Genomic DNA, 27,399 nt, shown 5'->3' on the forward strand with positions numbered 1-27,399 from the left:
TTTAGATTGTGAAGACCATTTTGGTTGGTAGAAATTAGCTTCAGACATCGAGCTTCATTTGGGGTGGTATTTTGGTAAGCTTTTCTATTATTTGGGATGTCTCTTAAAGATTATTTTGTGCTCATCCCCCATAATTGTCTAAACTTATGCAAGCAACTTTTCATCCTCATACATTACATTGAGGTCATTTAGCTCATATGCTTTAGCTAGTATACTATAAAGCTCTTATAGTTCTAGGGAGAATTTAACTATGTGCTTTCCACTTTTTGTGGGCATGGCCATTGTGCATCTAGCATAATTTGGCTTCAAACTAGTAAGAGATTTAAGTTTAGATATGCATACCTTGTTTACCTATTTTTAAACTACTAGACTAGTTGGCTTGTTGGGCTGTATCATTTTTGGAGTTGTAGGACTCCTTGTTGGTGGAATTATTGTTGGTGGTATCTCTAATTCTTTCTCTTTATGTTCCTTATGAGTTGCTATGGTCCAAACTGTTCTTTGGTTTTGGTGGTGCTTGCTTGGGGGCATATAGGTCACTCGAATTTGGCAAAGCTTTTCTTCTCTGCTTCACAAGCTTGGCCTTTGATTTGGTTTGGACATCCTTGGGAGGGGTCCCTTGTTTCATCTGGTTTGTAGCAACTTATGTTTTTGTGGTTGCAACTTCCTCCCTCTTCATGCAATGCCTGCACTTTTTGGAAAATCTCTAATTTTATGATGGGTGATGGCGTGGACGCCACAGTTGCAAAAAATTAAACATCTCTATTAGGCCTCATCCAAAACAAAGCCTTGGAGGGTTCCATTCACGAGGATTATATTGGGCCTTTATGCAAAACAGTGTGCTAAATACTGTATAAGCTTGTTGACAATACCATTTACCTTAATCCAAGTTTTTGCATTTGATAGAGTATGGAAGAAAAAGTGGAAAATAAATAGTTTCTTCTAAGAAATAAATAAAATGAAATCCATTTGATATTAGAACTTTGTCGCGTGAGAGCCTCTGGGTTTAAGAACTGTTGTGCTATTCACTTTTTGAGCATGGAAAGGAATACCTTCTGCAGTGGCTCGCCAGGCAGCTGATCTAACCCCCATCCCTCATCAACAGTAAGAGGTCCCGACCAGGGTATACGAAGTGCCATGGCATTCGTTACAGATATCGAGGATTTTGCCAAAGGCATGATCAAGCCAGTTGCAGCCCTTGCTGTTGTCGTCCTTGCCATTTCCCTTTCCTTGACTCAAAAACTGCGCATAGAGAAGGATATGGCTTATGCCATATTTCGTTCGTTTCTTCAACTTTCCATCATCGGATTTGTGCTGCAGTTCATATTCACTCGGGGGAATGTTTTGTACATCATTCTGGCATACTTCTTTATGGTGAGTAGTCTGGCACAACTAAACTGCGAAAACCTTGTGAAACGCTTGGACTGAGAGTCTTTTGGCTTTTTGTCTTATGCAAAATATGACCTGGTTGTTTGATAGTGAAGCTTAGTGAGTTCCATTGTGTCCATAATGAGTACGACAGAGTTGGATGCATCATAGGTATGTGTGTGCATGAGATGTGCAGTGTGCTAAGAGTGGAGCTCAGCAACAGTCAAAAGCCACATGATGGACAAGCGGCAAGGGGCAGGGGCCAAGTGCCTGCAACAATGAGTGTGACAACATGGGCAGTGGCTGTGGCAGGTCAATCTTGCTTGGTGATAAGAATTGAAGGTAGTTTGGGTGAGATTGGAGGTGACTAGGAGGCGTACTACAGCAAGTTTGCAGCCGTAGGGAAGGTGTGCATCTAAACTTCATTTAGTGGGTCAGACTCTCATGATCATTCTTGGATTTCTGCATTTAAGCTTTGTTGAGGAGGTGGAATTTGTTGGAGTGGTTTTTTTCTGTTTTATTCCTTCAATACATGTGCAGCAGTACTTAACACATGCCAAAACCTTGGGAGTTGGTCATGGAGATTGAAGTAAACTGCATGGAGGTGACATCCTATGCCAAGAGATTACACTTATTTAGATCCAATGAGGAGCAGCATTTTTTATGTCTTTCTAGCTTCATGGGGAGATTGCATATGTTGGCAAGTGGTTGGAGCAAAGGATGGACTAGTTTAGTACTAGGTTTGGATAGAGGTCTTCCTAAGTACTATTTAGCATCAATGCTCTTGCATAGAGTAGGAATGCTATTCTATCCCAACTCATTTTCACCCTTTCTTCTCTTTTGATATTTTCATTAGTTTGGTCTTGGATCCTAGTGGGGAAGTTATGATGGTATAATCATGGCATTGAGTTAAAAGTAGGTTTGTTGATTGAGGTTTTGTCAAACAATTGCTCCAATAGATCCTTGAGACATTGGAAGATTATTATGTCTCGAGATTAAATTGGAAGAGAATGAACAAGTATAAATGGCCAAGAAGCCTATGATCTCAAAGTTCAATGGCTTCTTTTTGGTAAAGGGAGTGGGTAGCACTTTATCATTGGTGTTGGGGATTCATGTATGCTCTATCTTTCTATGACAATGTAATGGTGAAATTTAGCGATCTATGGGATTTCATATTTGTTGATGTAGAGGTGTAAATATTGTCTATTTTTGAGAAGGTATTGTAATTGACTACCACTTATGAGAAGGAGAATTGAAGAAAGTAAAATTATTGCAAAGGGCTTGAAGACTCTATTATGTCTTTGATTTCATTGGGTTTTAGAAATTGTGGACCATGATTTAATTGCTGAGATCATGTAGTGCCTATAGAGGATGTAAGTGTTGCAAAGCAGACCATGTGGCGAATGTAGTATTTCAAATCTTAGATATAGACAACTTTATGAAACATATTTTTTTTTGAATAAGGTAACAAATTTAGAAAGAATAAGAGAAAACTCACGATAGGGTCCGATCTTTCCATTACAAAAGCCATGGTTTGGCATCCTTCATTATGGAATTTTGATTTATGTAGCTATTCATATTTATACAAAATGTTATGATTTGTTATACAAAATTCTTTGTAGTAACTACAATAAGCTACATAAAACCTCTTGATTACAAAACTTTGTATTTTGATTTATTTTCTTTGTAATTAGGTGTATGACATGAGTATAAATAGCTATGTAAATCAATATTTTATAATGGAGAATGGCAAACCATGGCTTTTGTCATGGGGAGATGGTGCCCTATTGTACGTCTTTTTGCGTTTAATTTTTTTAAAAAACTTATTCAGATTATTTTATGTTTTATAAAGTTGACCATATCTAAATTTGAGATGTTAGATTCAACATGTGGTTCACTTTGTAGTAACAAAGAAATGGTAAGGTAAATTGAGAAAAACACGAAGCGTACGATACACAATAAACACAATTTGATAAATCCTTAATGGAGAGACTTTGTAGGAATGAAAATGGTATGCATTTGTGAGCTGTGGTTGTAGCCATAATTATAGTAGTTGTTGTCGCTTGATAAGTGGCATGGTTGTAGCTGCAGTTGGAGAAGAGTGAAATGAGAGTTGTTTTTTTTCTTCCTTTTGTTTTCATCTTGCTTACTATGGATGCTCAGAGTGAAGGGAATCACACATAGAGTGAAAACCAAGCAGAGCTCAGAGTCACTATTGCTCTCTATATAGGTGCATTCATAGGTAATGCCATGGTATATCTACAAAGCACTTACACTCATCTTTACCAAAGGAATTGCTGTCCTTAGTAATCTAAGGTGTATTACCTTTGACTCATTCTGGGGTCTTAATACAACTCATTCTATCAAGCCGGTCATTGTTTGCCTTGACTCATTAGTGGAGTCTTAATGTAGCATTTTCTATCAAGTTGATCAATGTTTACCATACTACGACTTGGGAGTCTTAACACAATTTTTTCTATCAAGCTGGTTAGTGTCTGCCTAGCTAGATTATTCCTTTATTGATTTTTATTCCAACCCACCCTCGACTCAATTACGTTTGAGGAGTAGAGGCTTTAAAGTTGTATTACAATCTAAGTAAGGACCCAAGATACATTGGAATATTGGGATTTTCTTTGAGCTAGGTAGTGAAGGCCGCTTTGTTACGTTTGCAAGTCTCCGTTTTTGAAATCCAAGTGACTTTTGGAGGGGGCACCCTTTCCACTTAGCGAGGCACTCGGGATAATCCTTGTGCTCTTGGCGCCAAAGGATTGTCTCTACTTTGAAGGGGCCTTTGGAATGGAGTAGTGGAATGTGTTGCTCCCATTGGATATCCGGGTAGAACCTACGTAAAAGGCATCTATGTAAGGCATTGTACACATAGATGCTCTTCGGCAGGTCCAACTTGTAGGTGACATCATTTAGAACTTGAGTAATTCGGTATAGTCCATAGCATTGAAAATTGGACTTTGGGCTTATGCTTTTGGGTAAGGACATGCTTGGAGTTGATAAGGACCATGTCTCCATTAGTGAAAAGGATTGCTTTTTGCTCTTTGTTGGCTTATTCTGCCATGGTGATTTTGCTCTTTTCTAGACTTTGCTTGGTTGCTGCATTTCTTTTTCTCCATTTTCTTAAGAAATCCTCTGTATCTTGATTTTCTGCCTTGGTGGCTCCAAAGGCTAAGGCCAAAGGGTGTTAGTAGATTAGTCAGTTCATGGTTAAGTCTGTACATGTGGTACAGCAGGTTGGACACAGAGATATTTAAGGCATTTTATTTGCCATCATTTATTGTGTTTTGGCATTATTTGCAGCGAGTCGGCCAGCATTTAATGTTGGTTGACCAGTCATATTTTTGGCATTTATTTGACCTATATATTCTCATGCTTCCTCCTCATTCGTTCATTCATCACTTGATAGTTCTTGGAGAAAGGGAATATGTGCCAGTGCCTCCACAGCCGGTGACTCACATTGCTTCTGTGTTGTCTCATGTCTTGGTATATGGATTCCATTTCTCGGGTATACATCTGAGTTCTCATTTGTATTGTGTTCTTTCTTACCCTTTCTTTTGTCTTGTGTTTCAGCAGTTTATTACAGCTTATGTTTACGCTTCCATTGCTACACCACTTCTAACATGGTATCAGATTTTAGGATTTGTGTTCTTGCTGTGTTTTCTTGCTGATTTCAGGACTGTTTTCACCCTTGCTGATCAGGCGGCTACTGCTCCAATCAGGCGACTTGTTTTACCTACGTTTTTTTGCTGATGTCAGTATCTGCACAGCATGCGTGTCTGTTTCAGCCTGCGTTTTGATGCCTTTGCATCTCCTCTTGACATGGTGCTTGCATTATCAGGCCGTTTTTGCTGTTTTTGGCAATTTTTGACTGATTTCTTGACTTTTTACAGCAGCTTTTGTCTTATTTTGATCATTTGAGTTCTCATCTGTATCGTGTTATTTCTTTCCCTTTCTCTTTTGTCTTGTGTTTCAGCAGTTTATTATACCTTATGTTTACGCTTCCATTGCTACACCACTTCTCATATGGTACCAGATTTTAGGATTTGTGTTCTTGTTGCGTTTTCTTGTTGATTTCAGGATTGTTTTCATCCTTGTTGATTATGCGGTTGCTGCTCCAACCAGGTGGCTTGTTTTATTTGCGTTTTTTTGCTGACGTCAGTATTCGTATAGCTCATGTGTCCGTTTCAGCGTGCATTTTGATGCCTATGCATCTCCTCTTGGCTGGGTGCTTGCATTATCAGGCCGTTTTTGCTGTTTTTAGCAGTTTTTGACTGATTTCTTGACTTTTTGTTTTATTTTGATCAGATTTTGGGTTATTCTGTATGTGAACTCTTGCTTTTTGCGGTCTGTGCTTGTGTTTCCTCTCCAAATACCTTCTTTTCTCTACTTTTTTTTCTAAATCCTCTACAGATGGCTCCTCCATACACATCCACTGATGACAAGCTCGACGGACCTGATATTACACGTGGAATGCGGTGATGAAGGCTTGGTTTATCCAGAAGCCGTTATGGTATGTGGTTGGCGGAGCTATGGCACGTCATCAACAGCCTTCTCTTGTTCCATTTGATTTTGATGAAGACAACCATGAGGAGGCAGTGCTTGCATGGGATTCGGATGATACCCGTGCTTATTCGGCCTTATTAGGTGTATTTCCAAAGAAGTTCTACTGGTGGTTACCTCTTGCAGGATAGCTTCTGACATATGGTTGAAGTTGCAGTTGATGTATGAGACTCCTTCCACCATGAGGGCTGTTACTTTCTATGACTAGCTCCAACAACTGAAGTTTAAACCTAAAGATACGATCCAATCATTTCTACTTTGAGTTACCCAACTCTAGGACCAGCTTCGCACTATGCAGTCTGCCCTATCAGAGGCACCTACAAGCTTTCTCGGGAGTTTGATGGAGTGGTGAATGCTTTACGGGTGCAGATATCTACAACTCCTATTAGTTTTCTTCATATGTCCTCAATGCTACTTGAGCATGAGGTTACTTTGCGATTACAAGGGAGGCTTCCGTCACATTAGAGATATATTTTGGCATTTTATTTGCCATTATTTATTGAGTTTTGGCATTATTTGCAGTGAGTTGGCTAACATTTAATGTTGGCCGACCAATCATATTTTTGGCATTTATTTGGCCTGTATATTCTCATGCTCCCTCCTCATTCATTCATTCATCACCTGATAGTTCTTGGAGAGAGGGAGCATGTGCCAGTGCCTCCACAGCCGGTGACTCACATTACTTCTGTACTGTCTCATGTCTTGGTATATGGATTCCATTTCCCGAGCATACATCTGAGTTCTCATCTGTATTGTGTTCTTTCTTTCCCTTTCTCTTTTGTCTTCTGTTTCAACAATTTATTATAGCTTATGTCTACTCTTCCATTGTTGCACCACTTCTGACAAAGGGATGATGACCTCTTTTCTTGTGACTAACTTGAAGGGGGTGTAACTTGTTTGCTGAGTGGATTGAGTTGTTGTAGTGGAACTCAAGCACATCAAGATACATTGCCCAATCTTTTTGATCCACCCGAGCATAGCTTTTGAGATAGCCTTCCATTTCCTTGTTCACTCACTCAGTTTGCCCATTTGTCTTTGGATTGAAGGACAATGAAAACTTGTGTTGTCTCTCCAAAGTCTTAAAGAGTTTCTTTCACACGTCGCTAATGAAGAAGTGAATATCTCAATCTAATAGAATTGCTAAGGGTAATCCATGTAAATTGATGTCTATATCTATGTTTGGATGTTGAAGCATTAGTTGCTAATACTTGTTGACATACTCCATCTTTCCTTGTGCCAACTTGAGGTTCGTCCACTTGTCCGTAACCTTGGATCTCTTGTAGTTCCTCCCATGAGAAGATGGTATGGCCTTACACTTGTTTCAAGAGGTACCAACTAGCTGCATTCTCTTCGAGATAGATGGCTGCCACTTTTCTCTCCCTTTCATCAGTTATCCTAGCATATTTCAAGTATCTATCTATCTTCGTGATCCACTTTTTTAAGATCAATCCATCTCCCTCTCCTTTATACTTGGTAGGTTGTGGCATTTTGAACTTTCCATAGTCGTATCTTGAACTCTCACTCTCCTCTCCATCATTTGTCTCCTACTTCTTCTTGTTTTTCTTCTTGTGGGATGCTTTGGTTGCCTCCTCCTTGTCCTTCTTGCCTAGTACTTTAGCTTTACTCTCTTTTTTTTTTCTTTTTCTTCTCTTTGCATTTCTCGTTGCTTCCTCTGGGGCTAATCTATTTGCTAACCTATCTATCTTCTCTTGAAGTTTATGTCTCTTCTCCTTCTCCTCTTATTGTTTCATCCACTCTTTAAACCCTTGCTCCTCTTTAGCCTTCCTTCTTTCATCATATTCTTCTTTTTGCTGCATGCTTCTCTAAATGGAATTCAACAGGCTGGACATGCCTTCTAATTGCCTCTCTAATCTAACTACTTTTTCTTCCCAAGCTTCTCTCCATTCGTGACTTGGACTCTTTCTCTTGTCTTGACTATTTAGTCCCATCAGCAAGGTTGGCTGTAGTTGTTGCATTGTCTCCTATGGTGTTGTTGGAAGCTATGCCTTGGCTTTAGGCTTCTTGTCATGGGGAAGTCGTGTTTCGCCTTTGGGTGGTAGTTGTGTTATGGGAAAGTTGCATCTCACCTTTAGATAGTATGTCACACTGGGGTGTTGTGTCGTGGCATCCTGACATGGATAGTCGTGTCATGGGGCGTCGTGACATGAGGTATCACAATGTGGTGTCAGAGTGAAGCAATGCGGAAGTGAATGACCAAGACAAAGAGTGAACAACGCGAGAGAGAGAGAGAGAGAGAGAGAGAGAGAGAGAGAGAGAGAGAGAGAGAGATTTACGAAAAAGAGAGAGAGAGAGAGAGAGAGAGAGAGAGAGAGAGAGAGAGAGAGTATATTAACGTCTCTAAAAGGCCAATGTGGCCTATGAGACCAAAGCAGTACATACAATGATGGTGTGTTTCTCATCTAGAACGAGAAAAAAGATGAAAAGATGAAAAGATGAAAAACATGCCTATAAGATTGAAAAGGAAATGAAATAGTGTCCCATGGAAACATGTCAGTGATCTGAAAGTGAGAGTAGAGAAAGGAAAACTCTCCATCAATGATGTCTGTTCTCTAGGGAGGTGTATCTCTGCATAGCTGAGGCGTCTTGGCATCTGTCTCCTGTGGCGCTCAATGATGGCTTTAATTTGTCTGTGGTGTGGATGTCTAGGCCTTCGTCCGGGTGGACGTGGGCGCCTAGACCGGCTAAGTGCCACTGCTCTATCCAAAGGGACACCTACAGAAGATGAGGTCCAATGATGATGTACTCCTGTAGGCTGTGTGGCAGTAGTAGTGGTATCTGCCATACTCTGTCGTGTATCCATGAAAAAGTCAGTGACTGCTCTCTGTCTATGTGAGCCGAGCTGTGGGGGCCTCCTACAACGTAGAATTGTTGCTCTGTGCCTCTGGAGCTCCAAGAGGAAAAATCCCAAGCATCTCTGATCCTCATACTGCATGATCCGTCTCAGGGGTCCAAAACCCTCTCGAAACAGACAGTGGTATCTACCTCGTATGTCGTAATATACAGTGCATCGGCAAATGTAGTGTTCCTCTGTCTCTGGCTCTCTGTCGCATAGTGGGCATATGCGTTCTTCTGTCTGTATATCCTCCCATCTGCCTGTCTCAATCCTCAGGTGGTGGGATGAGGTGCGGATCTGACCAATAACTGTGCGTAGTCCATGAGGCAGCTGTGTGTCCATGTAATTGAGTCGGGTGATGAAACCATCCTCAGATACTTGGAGGAAGTGGGTCTGGTAGTGTGCCATCCTCGTGCCATGGGGCGAGGGGGGTCGGATCCAGGTCTTCTCCGTATCTAACTTCAATATGTCTGCTCTGATCACATGGTTTAGCTCTGATCGGCTTAGGTCAAGTGTAGGGCAATCCAGGCTATAGTCAAAGGGGGGTAGTTTGTCAATCTGCAGACCATGTAGACGCATCCATGTACTCATCTGAGCATACCAACAGTGTCTGTCACCGTCTGCTGCTAGTTGTCTAGAAGAGGCCAGGGCTAGCCGTGGGTATCTATCTTGGGGGAGCTCCCATAGTCTATGTATGAAAGTCACTGCCTGAACCAAGGCCTCAGCCACCATGGGTGATGCCCCCAACTCAGCTCTGATAATCTGTGTGAGAGAGAGAGAGAGAGAGAGAGAGAGAGAGAGAGAGAGAGAGGGAGAATGAAACACAAAAAATCTGGAGTGAAGAATGCTGTATAAGGATGCAAAATTATACATGGGTGTAGAGAGAATATTTGTGTATGTCTCCATCTCGAAGATCTTGGTCTTTGTCAGCCCTGAGGGCAATCTCCATGATTCGTAGCCTGAAATCTGCGGAACACAGCTAACAGAGGATGTTGGAAACAAAGCCTATAAATAAGCTGAAAATAATACCCAAAATAGTGCAGGTCGACTGCAATGATGCAGTCGATTGTTGGCCGATTGGTGCAGTCCGATTGCATGCCGCGTGGCGATTGGCCGACTGCTTGCCATGTGGCACCTGCGAGAGCCTGCTAAGTGTCTTACTTGTCCAAGAGATGACTCTCTAACACCCCCTCTCAGATCTTGGACACGGTAGAAGGCTAAGGGATCTGGATTGTTGTCGAAGTAAAGCCTGGGGAAGCGCCTTGGTAAACAAGTCGGCAAGATTGTCCTCTGTCTTGCATGAGATCAGGGAAATGGCCTCATCTAGAATCTTCTCTCTAATGAAATGGTACTGAATCTCAATATGCTTTGTTTGAGTATGAAACATAGGATTCTTGGCCAAGGCAATGCAACTCTCATTGTTGCACTGTAGAATAGTAGGACTTGTCTGCAGGCAGCCAAGTTTCTTTAGAAGCCTATGAAGCCACATTGTCTCACATGTAGTAGAAGCCACTGCTTGATATCCGCCTCGATTGAAGAGAGGCAACCGTAGGTTGCTTCTTGCCGCTCCATGAAACATCACCAGCACCCAAGATAAAACAATAACTTGTGGTGGACCGTTGATGATCCACATCACCAGCCCAATCTGAATCACTTCAACTTGTAAGGACCAAGTCTGTAGCACTTGTACCAGCAAGATTCCAAAATCAAGAGTTCCCCGTATAGGAACCACAAAATCCTCTAAGCAGCCTACCAATGCACCATCTTGGGTTCACTCATGAACCCAACCAACACACCTACAACATAACATAAGTCAACACGGGTATTAAAAAGCTAGATCAAGGAACCAACCAACTACCTATAACGGGTAGCATTTGCCAAGGGAGAATCGGAATGAGCTGTAGCCTTCGAATTCGGGTTCATAGGAGTCGTAAGAGACTTGCATTCCTCCATCTCAGCCTTCGAATTCGGGTTCATAGGAGTCGTAAGAGACTTGCATTCCTCCATCTCACATGTAGTCAAGAGCTCTTGTACATACCTCTGTTGGGAAATAAAGATCCCCCTTAGAGTTTGATAGATCTCATGACCTAGAAAGAAGTGAGAAGTCCCATGTTAGTCATCTCAAACTTCTCATGAGGTGCTGCCTTCGTTTGCTCAACCATTTGAGTATGGTCACTTGTCACAATCAAGTTGTTCACATAAAGGATAAACAACATACGACCTCCACTGGAGGTGTGTACATATGGTTGGGGGTGGGCTTTGGAACACCAATATCCTAATTTCTCCTAGAGGAATGAATCAATCTTCTCATTCTAAGCATGGGGAGCCTGCTTAAGGCCATAGAGAGCCTTCTGTAACCTATACACCTTACCATCAGAAGAACCAAAGTCTGGAGGCTACTCAACATAGATCTCCTTCTTCAACTTGCCATTCAAGAAGGCAGACTTCACATCCAACTGATAAACCGACCATCTCTTGTGGCTAGCCAAGGCAGAACTACACGAATAGTGGCCATTTGAGCTGTAGGGGCAAAAGTATCATGGAAATCATGCAAAACCTTTAGCAACAAGGCGGGCCTTGTGCTTGCTCAATGTGCCATCATTGTGGTTCTTGGTCTTGAAGACCCATTTGACTCCAACGATCTTCTTATGAGGAGGCTTTGGCACGAGTTAACAAGTGCCATTCCTCTCAATCGACTCTAGAACCTGCTCCATTGCTTTTTGCCAATGATCATGTTGTAAAGCCTTCTTCACAGAAGTGGGGTCCTGATCTTGCATGACATGAGTTATCAAACAATAATTAGTGTAAACAAGCTTAGTGTGATGTGCTTGGTTTCTGCGAGAATGCCGTGGGTCATCCTGCAGTTGCCACTCCTCAGGGACCCCCTCAATCCCTGCATCACGAAGAGTGTTACCAGCCCAACAAGGAGGAGGCCGGATCTCGCCTCGTCGCACTTCATCTGTTGAAGTTTTGGAAGGTCCACTAACGGCAGGGGAGCAAGTGGTGAATCCTGTGGTTGGGAACTAAGCTCTCATCTGAAGAAGAGTCCTCAAGAGGCACAGACTCTAGAGGAACAATTGTTGGGGCCCAGATATCACTGAGATCTTCAAGAACAGGGTGTTCCTCACCCCCCTCTGAGGGTAGAACTTCCACGAACCAAACATCACAGCTTGTCTAGACATTTCGCTTAACAAGATTATACAATCGATAGCCTTGAGATTGCGAGCTACAGTCCACAAACACCTATCTTTTGGAAGCCGCTTCAAATTTGCCACGTTGTGTCTTCAGGATGTGAACATAGGCAACACACCCAAAAACCTTGAAATAAGAAACATCTGGCTTGGTCCCAAAGTACACCTCATATGTAGTCATACCAATAACATCGGAAGTAGGGGAACGATTAAGGAAATGAATTGCGGTAGCCACAGCCTCAGCCCATAGACACTGAGGTGTCTTATGATGCTCCATCATGGTATAGGCCATCTTGATCACACTGCGATTTTTCTGCTCCAAGATGCCATTCTCCTAAGGGGTGTTTGTATTGGCAAACTCCTAGTGAATACCACGATCTACACAAAAATGAGCAAACTCATTAGAAACAAATTCTTTGCCCTTATCCGATCGTAAGGTTTTTAGCTTTTGGCGCGATCAGTTCTCCTCAAAGAGCAACTAATCCTTAAAGTTGGAGAAAGCCTCCGACTTCAGCTTCAAGAAATAAGCCTATGTCATCCTGCTGTAATCATCCATAATTATCATGAAATACAAGCTCCCTCTAAGGGACTCCGTCCTCGTCCGTCCACAAAGGTCAGTAGAAACAAGCTCGAAGGGTGTTAAAGACCGCCTCGAAGCTTTGCTGGGAACAACATCACGAGTTTGCTTCCCACAGATACAGGATACACTAGGCTGCTGGCTCACCACAAGATTTGGCAAACCTTGAACAAGCTGTCCCTTTGACGCCTTTTGAAGGTAACCATAATTGAGGTGGCCAAACCGAGCGTGCCAAAGTTCGGATTGAGTTTGTGAGGTAAGAAGAAGAGAAGTCAAGGCAGAAGAAGGCCACAACTTGTAGACTCTATTCTTCTCATAACCTGAAGAAAGAACTTGTCTCGATCCTTGATGAAGAATCCGAAAAGAATCCACGTTAAATTCGACCAAAGGGTTGAGGGCACAAAGCTTGTGTACCGAAAGAAGATGATACCCCAAGGCCGGCACATAAAGTACCTCGAATGTATGGGTATCGCCATGTCCATCTGGAATAAGCTGCATGTTGCCGTATTTATGTATGGGAATAGATGAATTGTCACCAATGAGAATTTGGCCATGCGAAGGTCGCAAATGAGCAAAACCTGCTGAAGGAGTCATGTGTCGGGAGGCACCACTGTCAACAATCCACTCCTAAGTGTATGGGGATGTCAATGCAGCATTAGAAATCATCAGGGTTGAATTCTCAACCACCTCTTAGTGGAGGAAAGCAATTGATGAGGGAGCAGCCATCGCTCCGGAATCCTTGGAAGATTTCTTCTTCTTCTCCTTCTCCTTCTCCTTTTTCTCCTTGTTGAGGCAATCCTTCTTCTAATGACCTGTTTTGCCACAAATGTGACTAGTAGATTCCTTGTCTTTGTTCTTCTTAGATTTGTCCTTCTTCTTCTTTTGGTCCTTTCCCTTCTTTTGAGAGGACCGACCGACCGAGGCCTCAGATTTCGAAGCATTGGTGCCTTTCAGTTGCTCCTTTTGGTTGAAGATCATAGGAACCAACTCTTTCCACCGAAGTCTTAGACCGCCTTGAAGCAATCAAGGTGGAATAAAAACCATTGAAGCGGGGTGGTAACCGTGAAAGAAGAGTTATCTCCATGTCTTTAGAAGTGACCACCTTCCCTGCGTTTTGAACCTACATTTGAAACTACCTCAACTTATTGATATGCTCTTGCATAGAAGATGACTTGTTGACACTTATGGTCCACATCTGCACTTCCAAAGAAACTTGCTTCATGACGGTGATCTGATTGTATATCTGATCAAGCTCTAGTCATATCTCCCGGGCCACTGTCAAATGCTCAATATGAGAGATAATAATGGTAGTACATGAGAGAAATCAAAATGAGCGAATGCGAGCATTGAGTTTATTCCAATGTGCTTGAGTCTTTTGCCAACTCCAACTTTTCATTGGAAGAGAGTTTGGACTCATCTTGCGAAGAAGGACGATGAATAGCCTCCGTAACAAGCTTCGCCAAATCACAAGACTCCAGAATGGCAAGCATCATGACCCGCGAGATGCGGTAATTCTCACCATCGAGCTTTTGATCTGATGGAAGAGTCGGTAAGACGGGCACCTTCCGGTCCATGATCGCCTGAAACTCTGTCTTGGCCTCAGAAGACATCTTCACTTACAATGCTTGCACAAAACTGTGTCTCTACCTTCCTCATGTAGGCATATCTTTTTCTATTGGGACGGTTGTGATGGGCATCCCCCTCACTACCCCCGGCTACACACGCCCCATGACCTCTTAGATGCAAGGATTTTCTTCCTCTGCTTATGGTGCATCGTCTCATTTTTCATGGGCCATCCTACGTAGGGATTTCCATCCTCTGCTCCACGTGTTCCTATCCCTCCACCATGGGGTTCTCATGCGGCGACAATGCCCATGCCTAATCATCCCATGCACACATTTGGATCCACTGTGCACACTTCTCGAATTCCTGGTGGGCACCATGAGACCCATTCCCAAGTGTACTCCTTTCCACCACAATACCCACCCTATCTACCTTATCCGAGCACTACCACTCCTGTTGCCTACGCCAAGAATCCCTTCATGGATAAGACTTGCGGTTGAATTTCACTATCCCTAGATACCACTTCACTAGATTGACAGCGAGTATCTACTCAAATTTTCTCTATTGGAGCTAGCAGGAGATGGATCTCCACATACCCCTAGAGAAATTTATAGCATAGCTTGCTAGAGCACTTCACACTGGCCGCCATGTATTTTCCCCACACATGTTCCCATTCCACCCCTCCAAGCAAAAATGTCCCACACGTAAAGAAATACCCTAATGAAGAAACAAAAATACAATTGTACGATGAAGCACAAACAAAACAAAACACAGTTAGGGTTAAGTAACTCGGAGACAATGAACACAGTGAAGAGTCTGAAATGAATGAATCTGAATAATACAATGCTCATGCAGCTAACACACTATGCAATGAATGAATATTGTACCTTGAACTCTCACGTCTGGAGGACTGAGGCAGAGGTAACGAGCTGAAGAGTATGTTGTACTCCTCACAGATCCCGAAATGCAGCAAGGCAGTTTCCAAGACGTCTAGCAGCAGCAAATGCAGCAGTAGATGGTGGGTTTGAGTTAGACAGAGTAGTGAAGAGAGAGAAAACTGTAAAATTCAGCGATGGTGATGAGGTGGCAGTTTGGTAAAGTCTTGGAGCAGCAAAATGCAAGTTTTCTGATGAAGACAAGTAGGTAGAATCAAAACGTCGTGCAGAAGATGGCCACCAGCAGCAAATGCAGATTTTGGGACTGGTTGGCAGTAGGCGATAGTTGATGTGGACAACAAACTGTGAAGGAAGGCTGGAAACAGGCATTAGAGTGTGGTAGATAGTGATAGACAGCTTCAGCTGAGATATCCTACGCGAATAGGGTGTGGGTAGTGAAGCTCTGGTACTTGCAAATTGCACAAATGAGATTTTTAAATGGGAGGGCAAGCTGTCTATTTATAGAAAGTTTGGGGCCTCTGAAATTAGGGTTTACATGTGGGACACTGTAACTCTCTTGAATTGGTCTTGGTTTAAAAGAATGGTTGAAATTCATTAATCAACTTGAGTTTTGGGGCTGTTTGATTAAAGCTAATTGTAATTTAGCTCAACACCCCCTCTCAAGCCTAAAATTGGAACAAAAAGGGATTGCAAACAAGCCCAAGCTGTTTTTCTTTTCTTTTTCGTCACAAGGCGTCTTGCCCCAAAGTAGCCATGGCATCTGGCAAATGTTGTACTTTGGCTGCCCAGTGACCTACCAAGACCATAGAGGCGATGGTTATCTTACCAAGGGAGCCCACGTATTCATCCCAAAGAGGACAGAGCATCGGATAAAGGGTGCTCGTCGACTGCCCAGTGGCCTACTAAGTCTTGCAAAGACAAGTGAAAATACAATGGACTCTCTTCTTTTTTGTTTTTTTTTTTTGTTTTTGGTTTTTTTTTTTCTTTTGGAGAGGTTTTTTGTTTGTTTTTCAAAAGATTTATCGTTAAGTGAGGGTTTTCAAAAAAGTTTTCAGTCGATCGAGTAACCATGTTCCAAAGGGAGAGAGATGGTCAGTCCCAAGATCTTCACAAAATAAATAAACCTATCCCAACCACTATTGGGTATCAATAACAAAGGAAATAGATTGAGTGTAGGAAAGCATCTATGGTGGGTATGTGGAGAGGCAAAAAAGAAGTGCGGAAAAGCAAGCTAGACAAGCTTAGTAAGCTAGGTAGATTTCCTCAAAGGTTGCCCTATGTAATGCCATGAATATGGTGAATCCAAAATTGACTACTCCAAAGATTGAAACGGGATAAATGTGCATAGATATATGTTTACAAGAAGAGAATGCCAAGAGAAGCAACTTGCCATCACATTATCTTCTACGGAGGTTGAGTACTAAGAACTTTGTTCTATTGCCACAAGTAGTTTGGCTCTACCATGTTAGAGATTGGCTTTTCATAGATAGGACCCACTGAGTTGCACGTGGATAGCTTGAGTGCCTTAGCTTTGGTGAAGAACCCTGTGTTTCATGGTCATACGAAGCACATTAAGGTTCAGTACCATTTTGTATGGGAGCAGATCGTGGATTCCAAGTTAGTGGTGGCCTACTATCCCATGGAGTACAATGTTGTGGACCTCTTTACGAGGCCGTTATCTCGGGCTTCTATACTTCATCACATGAGTTCTTTGGATCTTTAGACCTTGTGAGGATCTAAGAAGGGCTGGTAACCTATATTTTGTCAAATTTTCATCTCCTGGTTGTGAGCTCCATGAGAGTTTGATGGAGACAAAGGAACATTGATAGTCGCAGCCTAGTCTAGGTGTGTGCATTTCCTTTTCAGTGCATCTAGAGAGTGTTCACATTTGCACTGACCACGTGCATTTCTTTTTCAATGACTGGGAAACCTGTTTCTTGTGTCAGATATTGGGTGACCTGTTCTTGGGATTTGTGCCAAGTTTTTTGCCATTATTGCAGGCTGGTCAGCCAGATTTTGGCCTATACTACTATTTATATTCGGTCCTTGCACTGGGCAGATTATCTCTCTTTCATGTGGGTTCAGCACACTCCATCTCCGGCATTCCACCTCCGGTGCAGCCATGGTCATCAGCCTGGTTTGGTGTCCTCATTGACACCTTGGGCTGTGTGCGGGGACTGATCAGTCCACCATTGTATTCAACCTTCCATTTAGGTTTAGTGTAGATCATCACTTCATTCTCTTCTTCCTTGCTGTCTCTCCCTTCTCTCCATGTCCATGTTTCTCTTATGTTGCACTCTTTCACAGTAAGAGTGCAAGTCAGCATTCAGCTTTTGCTGAGTTGAGGATGCTTATGCATTGCATCTTTGATTTCACCTTGTAAGAGTGTAAGTCAACATTCCCATCGTGCCTAGTTGATGATGATCATCCATTGTACATTTAAGGTGGAATCAAAGCCCAAAATCTATATCATTGTCTATTTATGACTATATTTACCTTGCTTCTAGCTCTCATGCATTTAGGTGGTGCGCATTTGCAGGAGGGTGGCATGCTAGCCTTGGAAGGAGGGTAGTAGGGCCTTGGAGGAGGATCAGTGCCATAGGACTCTAGGGGAATTCGTGGAAGCTTGACCTTTTGTTGGATATTTGGAAATGGCGGTTGTGGATTTGGGAGGGGCGAGCCTTGGATGAGTTGGATTGGGACCTAGGACAGTGGAGCTGACATGCTTCTCCAGACTCACAGATGGCAGTGAACTTCTTCAATTACATTGCTCTGATCAGCAGATATATAGTGATGCAGGATGAGATGGATTGGGCCCTCACCTGCAGCCCACACGGTTAGAGCAAACTCAACAAAGCATCATGGAACCCTTCAGGTGCACATTTTGGAGACATCTATGGGATAGTGGTTGAGGAGGGTCCCATACTTCCTTTGGCTGGTCACCCATGGAGGTCTAGCAGTAAGTAGCTGCTTGGTTCAAATGCAACAGGTAGGGTTTGGTAGTGTTGCTTACAGAAACAGGACGCCACTTGATGAGGTGGTGATGCATGACACAATTTTCCTCATCAAGGCTGGATTGTGTTCAGTGGTGGGCTTGGAGCCATTTCCCAGTCTTGACAAGTAATTGAACCTTCAATGTTGCGATTGGAGGTGTGGAAACTCATTGGAGCCTTACAATGTGGCACGTCTAGTGCCTACTGTTCAATGGAGAGAGCTTTTCTGTATATGACACTTTCAGTAGAGACTTGGTCATCCATCATCCACTCTCAATGAGGTCATTGGGAGTACCTGCCAGGGGGCTTTTGGCATTGACACGAGCTTCAACAGCTGTTTCATAATACTTGGGGTTACCATAGCCTGTTTTCCGCTCATGGCATTGTAACCTCCGGTGATGTTACACTCCCCCATTGTGGCTTCTTTCCATTATTCTCCCCAAACCACCATGAGAGGCCTTGTATTCTTTTTAGTTGGTTCCAACTAGATTGTTGAGCACTTGTGCTTCATTGTATTTCTTCTTTTACGTAACATAATTAGCCACACTTTATTTTGCAAAAATCAACATTGTGCCTTGGGCCTAGAAGCACAAATGATTATAGGTCACATGATGGATGAGTTTCATCATCATGTACTCATTTCATTAAGCTACATGCATTTTATTTCTTTTCTTCTGTTCTTTTGCCATGTTCAGTAGCTCAATATCAATGTTTCTGAGCAATTAAATTTACTGGTGTTTAGATGTCAAACCCATTCTAATGGGGTTGTCTTTAAGATAGAACCTTTGAGGTTCCAGCCGACAAACTGATTTGTCTGGTGTAGACAGACAGTTGCATTCATATGTATGATCTCATGAAATGGACTTCTACAATGTATAGAATAGTACCGTTGGAAGTTGTCATAGGATCTATATTAGAAAATGTTTAAGCTCAAAGTGACCAGGGCAACATATCATTCTGCCTCAGGGTCTAAATCCTTCTTGTACCATGCTCTCGTACTTAAGCCTATATGGGAACAACTATGCTTGGACACTTCTGACATCATGTAAATTGTTTACATCAGTTTAAAATGCATGTAAATCTACCAAAGACATCAAATGTACAAGGATTATAGAGGTTTGCCATGTATCTGAACTGATTCCTCAAGCTTTGGCAACGGTCATAATGCAGGTTGCAGTTGCAGGATACACTGCTGGACAACGAGCCAAACATGTTCCTTACGGGAAATATGTTGCTAGTGTTTCTATACTTGTAGGAACATCAATTACAATGGTTTTGTTAGTCCTATTGAGAGTTTTCCCATTCACACCTCGGTACATAATCCCAGTAGCTGGGATGATGGTTGGTAATGCCATGACTACAACAGGAGTGACATTGAAACGCCTTCGTGATGATATTAGAGTGCAACTAAATCTGGTACGTTCTATCTGTAGTTTCATGCATTCTTTCACGTCTGAATTACATTGGAGGATTAGCTCTTAAGGTGATCTGTTGATTATAACATTTGTTTTGTTTATGAAGGTGGAAACAGCTCTTGCATTAGGTGCAACACCAAGGCAGGCAACCCTTAAGCAGGTCAGAAGAGCATTGGTGGTTGCTCTTGCTCCTGTGATAGACAATGCCAAAACAGTTGGGTTAATCAGTTTGCCAGGGGCAATGACTGGAATGATAATGGGTGGGGCATCTCCTCTTGAAGCAATTCAGCTGCAGATTGTGGTGATGAACATGCTTCTGGGTGCTTCAACCTTCAGCTGTGTTATGTCAACATACTTGAGCTGGCCATTGTTCTTCACAAAAACTTACCAGATTCAGAGCAAAGTTTTTGTCCCAGAATGATCTTGCTTGTTGGATCTGTAGGTAGGTTGGTGTCATTTAACGTCAGATGTCGTGTACGGTGTCCAATGTGTCTTTCTGAATGTGTAAGTTACAACACTTGAGTGCTGTGACATATACTATAGAAACTGTTGTGCATCAGGAACTGCTGTGAAGCCTTAAAGGCTTACCTAGAAAGTTACGACCTGTGTAAATATACAAGTTTGATAGAGACATGTCATTATTCTCCTGTTCCTGACAAAAATCATTGCTGGGCTACTCTGTATTGAATCCCCAAATAATTTAGTTCACTCTTCATGCCCTCCTTTTGAGCTTGCTCATGTTACAGCATATGCATCAATCTCAATATAATAACTCTGTATCTTTATACTAGGGCTGCCTTATTCCAGCTTATCATCATAAAATGACCTCCAAGGACATAATCATTGGTACTCCGTATCTTTTCTAGAAGGGGATAGGGGATCTAAGGTAACCTTTTCATAAGAGATTCACAGTTCAATTCTTTTATCTCCACGTCTTGAAGTTGTGACATAGATAGTCCAGGCTGTGATACATGCATGATCAGAAAAGTACCTGCTGGTTTTTAAAAAAGAAATATCTATTTGGTCATATGTGAAAGACTGGAGTCTGGAGCATCTGAGTTGAGCACTGGGCTTTATTTCAATTTTGGAAACAAAATAAGTATACCATACAATTCCAACCTTGAATTCCCTGGCACATAGGAGATGGTTTCCTTCAGGCAAGACGTTCAAGACTGGTTCAATATTCATTGGCTTTCATTGCTTCATTGCATGTGTTGGCTTCTCCTTCTTTGAAAGCCTTCACAGTTTTGAGAAACATTTGGCATGAAATCGATTCTTTTTTTTTTTGGGTGGGAAAAATATGGCTAATTGTATTACTCAGAAGATGTCTACCACAAAGTACATGTGCTCAACAGTCAGCTGGCTGGAGCTGAAACAGAATCACAGAACAAACAAGTGTACAAGCCTCTCAAGGGGGTCTGGGGGATATGGGGGCAAGAAGCCAAGGAGGAGTGTATCGCCATTTAGGGGTGCTTGTTTGCATCGTGAAGAACAAGTCATGGCCATCCTAAGTGAGCAGGAAATGATGATGGAGCTCCTGGCGAGCTTGAGGTTCAGCACTTGGTCCCAACGGATATACATGCTGACAAACAGACACTTGTTGTAAAACCGCTCAATCGGCTATCTTGTAAACCTCTCGTTTCCACACCCTAATAATATGGGTAGGCCTCCCAACTGTCCTATTGGATGTGAGGGGGCTCTCCAATCTGAGTCTTGTCATGGTCTTGGACATGTGGTTTCTAGGCCACTTGTTGGTGGTTCTCCTCTTGAAACTTTGGGGGACTTTGAACAAGGGCCTTGTGTAGGCCTTGCCACACTCCAATCAATCTGTAAAGGAAGGATTACTTGGGTGGCATGATCTGAGCTATCATGGAAATCCACCTCAATGATGGTCTCCACTCCCTGCCTAACCTTGGCATGCCTTCCTTAAAGCCCTCTTGGAGGACTTTCCATGTTTGACCACTTGGTGTAAGCCCTCAAACCACTAGCTTGCCTAGTAGGGCTAGACTTTGATACTTCGGGTCATTGATCCCTAACCTTCCCTTAGAGCAAGTATTGGATGATAGTTGCCCATGCTACCTTGGCATGGGAATTCCTAGACCCATTTAAACCAAGCCAAAGAAAATTTTGCATGAGGTGGTGTAGTTGTTCCACATGACGAGGAGAAACGCCAATATGAAGCAATGTACTAGGCTCTCACTACTAGGAGGACATGGCTGACCACTAGGGCATTGCTCATTTCCAAGGAGAGGCAAACCATGATCCACTAGGTTAGCTTTCTCTTGGTAGAGTCAAGTATTGGAAGGAATTGCTGAGCTGGAGTAATATGGAGTCCCACATGAAACCAAAGACGTTGGATGGTTTATCCCTTGCTCACCCATTTGAATGCCCAACTTGATATTTGAATTTGGATCCATCAGAAAATTGACTTTTGCCAGTTGATTTTCACACCAATAATAGTGTAGAACACCTCTCATGCTAGTCTCACTCTCTCTAGCATCACCTCATTGTCTTGTACATAGAGGGCCGTGTCATCAACATACTCGGAGTTCACTAGATTAATCTCCTCTCTCTTTGTGAGTTTGAGGCCCTACAAACCCCTCATTCTTGAGGGGAAGAAATAGGACATTGCCTTTGGAGGTATGGAGCCAGGGGGCAGCCATGGGGAATGAACCTTCACAACTAAAACTCATCACCCTTCTACTCTCAATGAGTACCTTGCTAGTGGTTAACCTATATAGTGCAGATACACCGTTGTTGGGGAAAGTCGAGCTATGCCATCATGCCCTCTAGGGTGTCCCAATCTACCTTGTTATAGGCCTTCTCAAAGCCCATAAGAAGCAAAACTATCCTTTGATTGCTATGCTGAACCCACTCTATGGCCTTCAAGAAGGTAAAAGCATTATTTAGGATACTCCTATCTTAAATGAAACCTGTATGTGTGTCATGAATGATATCTAAGAGTATTTGGTGAAGCCTTCCTTGCCAATCATCTTGGTTAGTGCCTTATAGGCCATTGACAACAAGGTGATTGATCTCCATTGAGACAAATCCAATGGGGGAGACCAACTAGCCTTGCTGGACAGACTGCTTGGCATCTTGCTCGAATTGAAGATATCTGGAAATGCCCATAGCAAAGGGTCTTTCACCACCTCCCAATGAGTAGAGAAGGATTTAGACAGCTTATCTACACGAGCATTTTTGCCTATCCTATATGTGAAATTATTGGGTCAATTCCTTCTTCATAAAAGGGGCAAGGAGCAGTTGCCACATCTCCATTGTGACAAGGTGGGGAATACAATTCCAGCACCCTACCTAAGGTTGCCTCTTGCTGAAAAAGCTACTTGTAGAAATTAGTAGTGCCTCTCCAAGCAATCTTGGAATGGTTGTTAGATCTTGTGGAAGTGGCATCTCCACTCCTCCCAACATTGTGCCAAGCTCGAAGGGTTACCTTTGACAAATCCCGATTAATTCTCATATAGCTTTTGCAACCTTCTCTGCAATCTTACCATCTTTTGCCCACTCCCTAGCTCAAAGTTGCTCGATCTGCCTTATCACCCCTCTCACCCATAGGTTGAAATTAGGAATGCAACAAGAGAAAGGGTCTAGGGTTGAAGCAGGGACATCAAGCATGAGGAGCATCAAGCACCCCATTTGTTTATATCTCGTAGAAAAATCTAGGGAGTTGCCTCACTTGCGGAAGGCAAGGTCCCACCAAACATCTTGTTCTCTTATTGATAGAAGAAAGACCTCCAATGCCTCCTTCTATGCCATGCCTTGGAAATTCTTGCCTTGGCTCCTTGATCCTCTAAGGTCTCCAAATTGTTAAAGCATTTTCCAACAATCCAAGAGTCCACCTCGGGAAGACCTATTTTTATCTCCATCCAAAATTTGGTTCATGCATGGATCTCTACGGGAGCATAGACATTGAGGATCCTAAGGCACAAGTCCCCCAAGTCAAGTTTGACCCATAGGACCCTACTTGCCACAATTGTCCCATGTTCTCATACAAAAGTTGTCAGACTTGGGCCAATAGAGGTACATACTCCACTCCTACCATGGTGCCAATAGAATGCTCCTAATTTGTGACTTGCCTAAGAGTACCTTCTTTACCTTACTAGTTTGGGAGGGGGTGAGCTTATGCGCCTAGAGAAGCAAGATATCAATCCGTTTGGCAAGAGTTGGTTGCAACTCTTGCATGACTATTAGTTTCTTTTGGGAGTACATACCCCAGTATAGTGGAAGTTGCTTACATTTCCAGGATGCTAGATGTATACTTATGGGACAAGTTAGTGTTTGTCGAATAGGCACATGTTTGGTTTAGAAGAAGCTAATGAAGAAGAATCATGAGGTATGTATATATGCTTTGTAGAAGGCCGAGAGAATGAACTCCATTTCCCCATGGTGGACCTGTGGTGGAAAAGGGGAATGGTGGTTGCCCCTTGCAACAAGGGCCTCCATAAGCCAAGCCAAGAGATGTGATTGCATGGTTTAGCAGAATCAACTAGCTTATGCTCATGGCCACTTGATCACATCCATTAGTAATATCTACTACAAAGAAGCTTGGAAAAATGCTGAAGGATGAGATTTTTCCCCCACAACACCAATGAATGTTCATCATGCATTCTTGCCATTGCTATGCTAGTAATGTTGGAAAATGACAGCCAGTTATGGAGGAGAGAAAAGAGAGACAATGAGAGTGTGTTGAAGCAAAAGAGTAGCATGTACTTGCTGAGTTGAAAGAATGAGAATGAAAGGTACAAGATAGGTCTAAGATAGACCTAGCTCTAACTTAACTAGAGTTAACTGACTCTAACTCTAACTCTAAGAGTGGTGACACAACTTATAACTTTAATTGTATTCACACTAAGAACTAAAAAAAAACTAAAGACTAAAACATTGGGCACTGCTTATAGAATTGGCAAATTCTGACACCCCCTTGCAGTGCCAATGTGGTAAAATACATGAATGATCAATCACCAAAGGGTAGCAAGTTTAAGGACTTGTGAAAAGCCTCAAACTTCTAACGAGGTAGTGCCTTGGTGAAAATGTCTGCGACCCTTTCCTGTGTAGAAACATACATCAAGCAATGCCCAATGTTTTAGTCTTTAGTTCTTTTTCATTTCTTAGTGTGAACACAACTAGAGTTATAAGTTGCCACTACTCTTAGAGTTAAGAGTTAGTTAACTCTAATTGAGTTAGATTTGGATCTATCTTAGACCTATCTTGTACCTTTCATTCTCATTATTTCAGTTCAGACCTATCTTGTACCTTTCATTCTCATTCTTTCAGTTCAGGAAGTACACTCTACTATTTTGCTTCAGCACACTCTCATTGTCTCTCTTTTCTCTCCTCCATAGTTGGTTGTCATTTTCCAAGATTTTGTATCAAAGCAGATTTTACACGCGGATTCCATTCACAGCCATCATCAGCCGGTGCCGGTCCACCTAAGGTCCTGTTGTTGTCAGCCAGCTCTCAACCCGATGAAAAGGACGAGCTGTTGCTATCTTCAGCTTGCATGTAGCCCTACACACAATCCCGTATATAGCCTGCATGCATCCCGAGGAGCTATTGTTTTGGAGGAGTTGTTGCTTTCAGCTCTGCCCCTTATTTTCTACCTGTGCCCGCCATATTCTCAACCTTGCTTGCGATTTTCTACAAACCCTAAGAAGTGCATAAACTTGAATTTTCACATTTGGGGTTTTTTCGAAATTTTTGCAATTCTCCATCCATTTTGGATATCTCTTTTCGAAACTCAGCTCATGTTGCCAAAATTTCAAGCTTTTATCAATTTTTGCTCATGGAGTTCAAATTGACAATAATTCGAAGAAATTTCACAATTTCTTTGACATTCCCGCAAAATATTTTGAGGCCTTTGCCCAATTTGTAGTTTCATGTGCAAATCTTTATGGAAAACATCGACATTGCCCAATTTCATTGACATTTGTGCAAGAAATTTGGGGCTTTTTTTCCCAGATGCTCCAACACTCATTACGAGGCAGATTTCAATTATTGTTCATTATTGGTACACACCCTGAGGTGACATTAATGCAGAAATTCAAGCTGTAAGGTATAAATTTCTTTAATTTCTTTCAAATTTTAGGAAGAAATCTGGGGCTTTTAGCCACCAACACACATTTTAGGGCAGCAAACAAGCGGTACAACAACATTTAATTATTGATATAGTCAGATTTAGCAAAACATTTCAAAGAATTCAGTAAATTTTGGTAAGAATTAGCATTAAGTTACTATAAGTGTAATTTTGAGAGCATGCATGGCACACTTTGGCATTAGTGTGATAGTTTGATACTTGTTGCATAATCCTGAGGGGATTTTTGGTACTTTGATGAATACAATCTATACTTCAGTAGAGAAGTATTTGGCTACAGGTTTTTATCCATTACTGAGAGTATGGTACATTAGGGGACTAATGATCAAAGCAACATCCTTGGTGTCCTTACTCAGGAGGACAAACTTGATGGATCAAACTACCCATTGTGGAGTTTTCTAGTCTGCAGCCTTCTTATAGCGAAGGAGTTGTGGAACTATGTTATAGTTGATTTGTAGCAATGAGGAGGTCTTGCACCTCAAACACCTCAGCGTAACACTAGAGAACAGGTTGTTGGTGTTGTTGCCTCTCTTTCCCCTCCCTAGTGAGGATCAGAGATAGGACTCAAAAGATGCACGTGCACTTTCTTTGATTACCTTCTCAGTGAAAAGATCGATCATTCCATACGTATGGTCTTGTAAGATCTCAAAATCAGCATGGGATGTACTTGACATATTTTTACAGCACGTAACAAGATTAGAATATGGTATCTTCATAGAGAGTTGGCCAATGTGAACATGGATGAGGGTGATAGCATGGTAGATCACCTAACTCACATATAGGATTTGTGTGAGTAGTTGTTCAATGTGGATGAAATCATTTAGGATGTTGAATTGGTAAACATCACACTGAACTCTCTTCTAGAGTCTTGCCCCTATCCATCTCTTGAAATAGCATCATTACCCCATATTACTGCTCGCTGTAGATTTCCAACATCTGGGTCTTCTCTTCATCTCGGTAGTTCAACTGCTCTTTGGCTATCCTCCTACCTTGCTTAGCCACAGAGCAATGTTGGTAGGCTTTTGCAATCTGCTCTGATAGATCTTTAGTGGTTTGCACACAACTTTCAAGCTCTGCCTAGTGCAGCTTTCTTTTGGTCATGGCCATGGCCATTAGTGCCTCCACCTCCACCTCCTCCCGAGCATTCTTTAGGTCGTCCTGTAGGCTTCCCGTGGCTTTGTCGACGGCCTCGTCCCTCATTTATGACGTAGCTTTTATTTCTCTCTCCAGCCGTCCCTGCTCTTCCATTGTCGTCCACAGCTGGAGTACCAGGGGATCCTCCTGTTCTTGGTGTCGTTCTTTTGGTGCCTGGTCTCCTTCTTGCGGACTTCCTTGTAGTTCCGTATGCATAGCTTCCACCCGCGCCATCCGCCACTGGAGCTCATCATATTGCTAGATGAGCCACTTGTTTTTCTTGGGCACAAAGTTGCTCCTTCAGGCTTCGAATTTCTTTCTGATGCTTAGAGGCTTGTCGTGTCATCTCTAGTCGCAGGGCTACGACAACCTCTCTTTCGGACTCTAGCTCCACAATAGTAGCCTTCTTCTCTTCCTTGGCCCTCTCTAGTTGGGCTAGGAGCTCTGCCACATAGGCATCATAGTCCACAACCCTGGGGTGATGTTGGCAGTGTTGTGGTGGATGCTTCTAGCTTTTGCCGCTTTGGTTCCTACCTGGATTCAGCGTCCACCATAGGCAACCTCTTGGCTCCTGCCCCTGGCACCATCTCGCGTACTTCTGTGACCAGGAACTGCATCATGGACATGAGCTAAGTGGTATCCATCGCAGATGTTAGCTCTTGTGTGGTGGAGGCGGTGGTGGCAGTTTGAGGTGTAAGATTCGATGGAATGGGGTGTAATGGGGCCTTGCCCT

The 27,399-nt window shown here is 42.6% G+C and overlaps 1 protein-coding gene across 1 annotated transcript; it reads left to right on the forward strand.

The window, feature by feature from the left end:
- Window positions 1–976: 976 nt before the first annotated feature.
- Window positions 977–20,195, forward strand: LOC148037142 (protein ALUMINUM SENSITIVE 3-like). The gene is made up of 3 exons (XM_087676081.1): window positions 977–1,371; window positions 19,179–19,424; window positions 19,530–20,195. The coding sequence occupies exons 1-3, from the start codon at window positions 1,135–1,137 to the stop codon at window positions 19,842–19,844; spliced, it is 798 nt and encodes a 265-aa protein (XP_087532207.1). The 5' UTR covers window positions 977–1,134; the 3' UTR covers window positions 19,845–20,195.
- The last annotated feature ends 7,204 nt before the right edge of the window (window positions 20,196–27,399 follow it).

Source organism: Lygodium microphyllum, chromosome 4, assembly GCF_053477565.2.
Source record: "Lygodium microphyllum isolate KBCC chromosome 4, Lygodium_microphyllum_v1.1.10, whole genome shotgun sequence".
In the NCBI taxonomy this organism is placed as follows: Eukaryota; Viridiplantae; Streptophyta; class Polypodiopsida; order Schizaeales; family Lygodiaceae; genus Lygodium; species Lygodium microphyllum.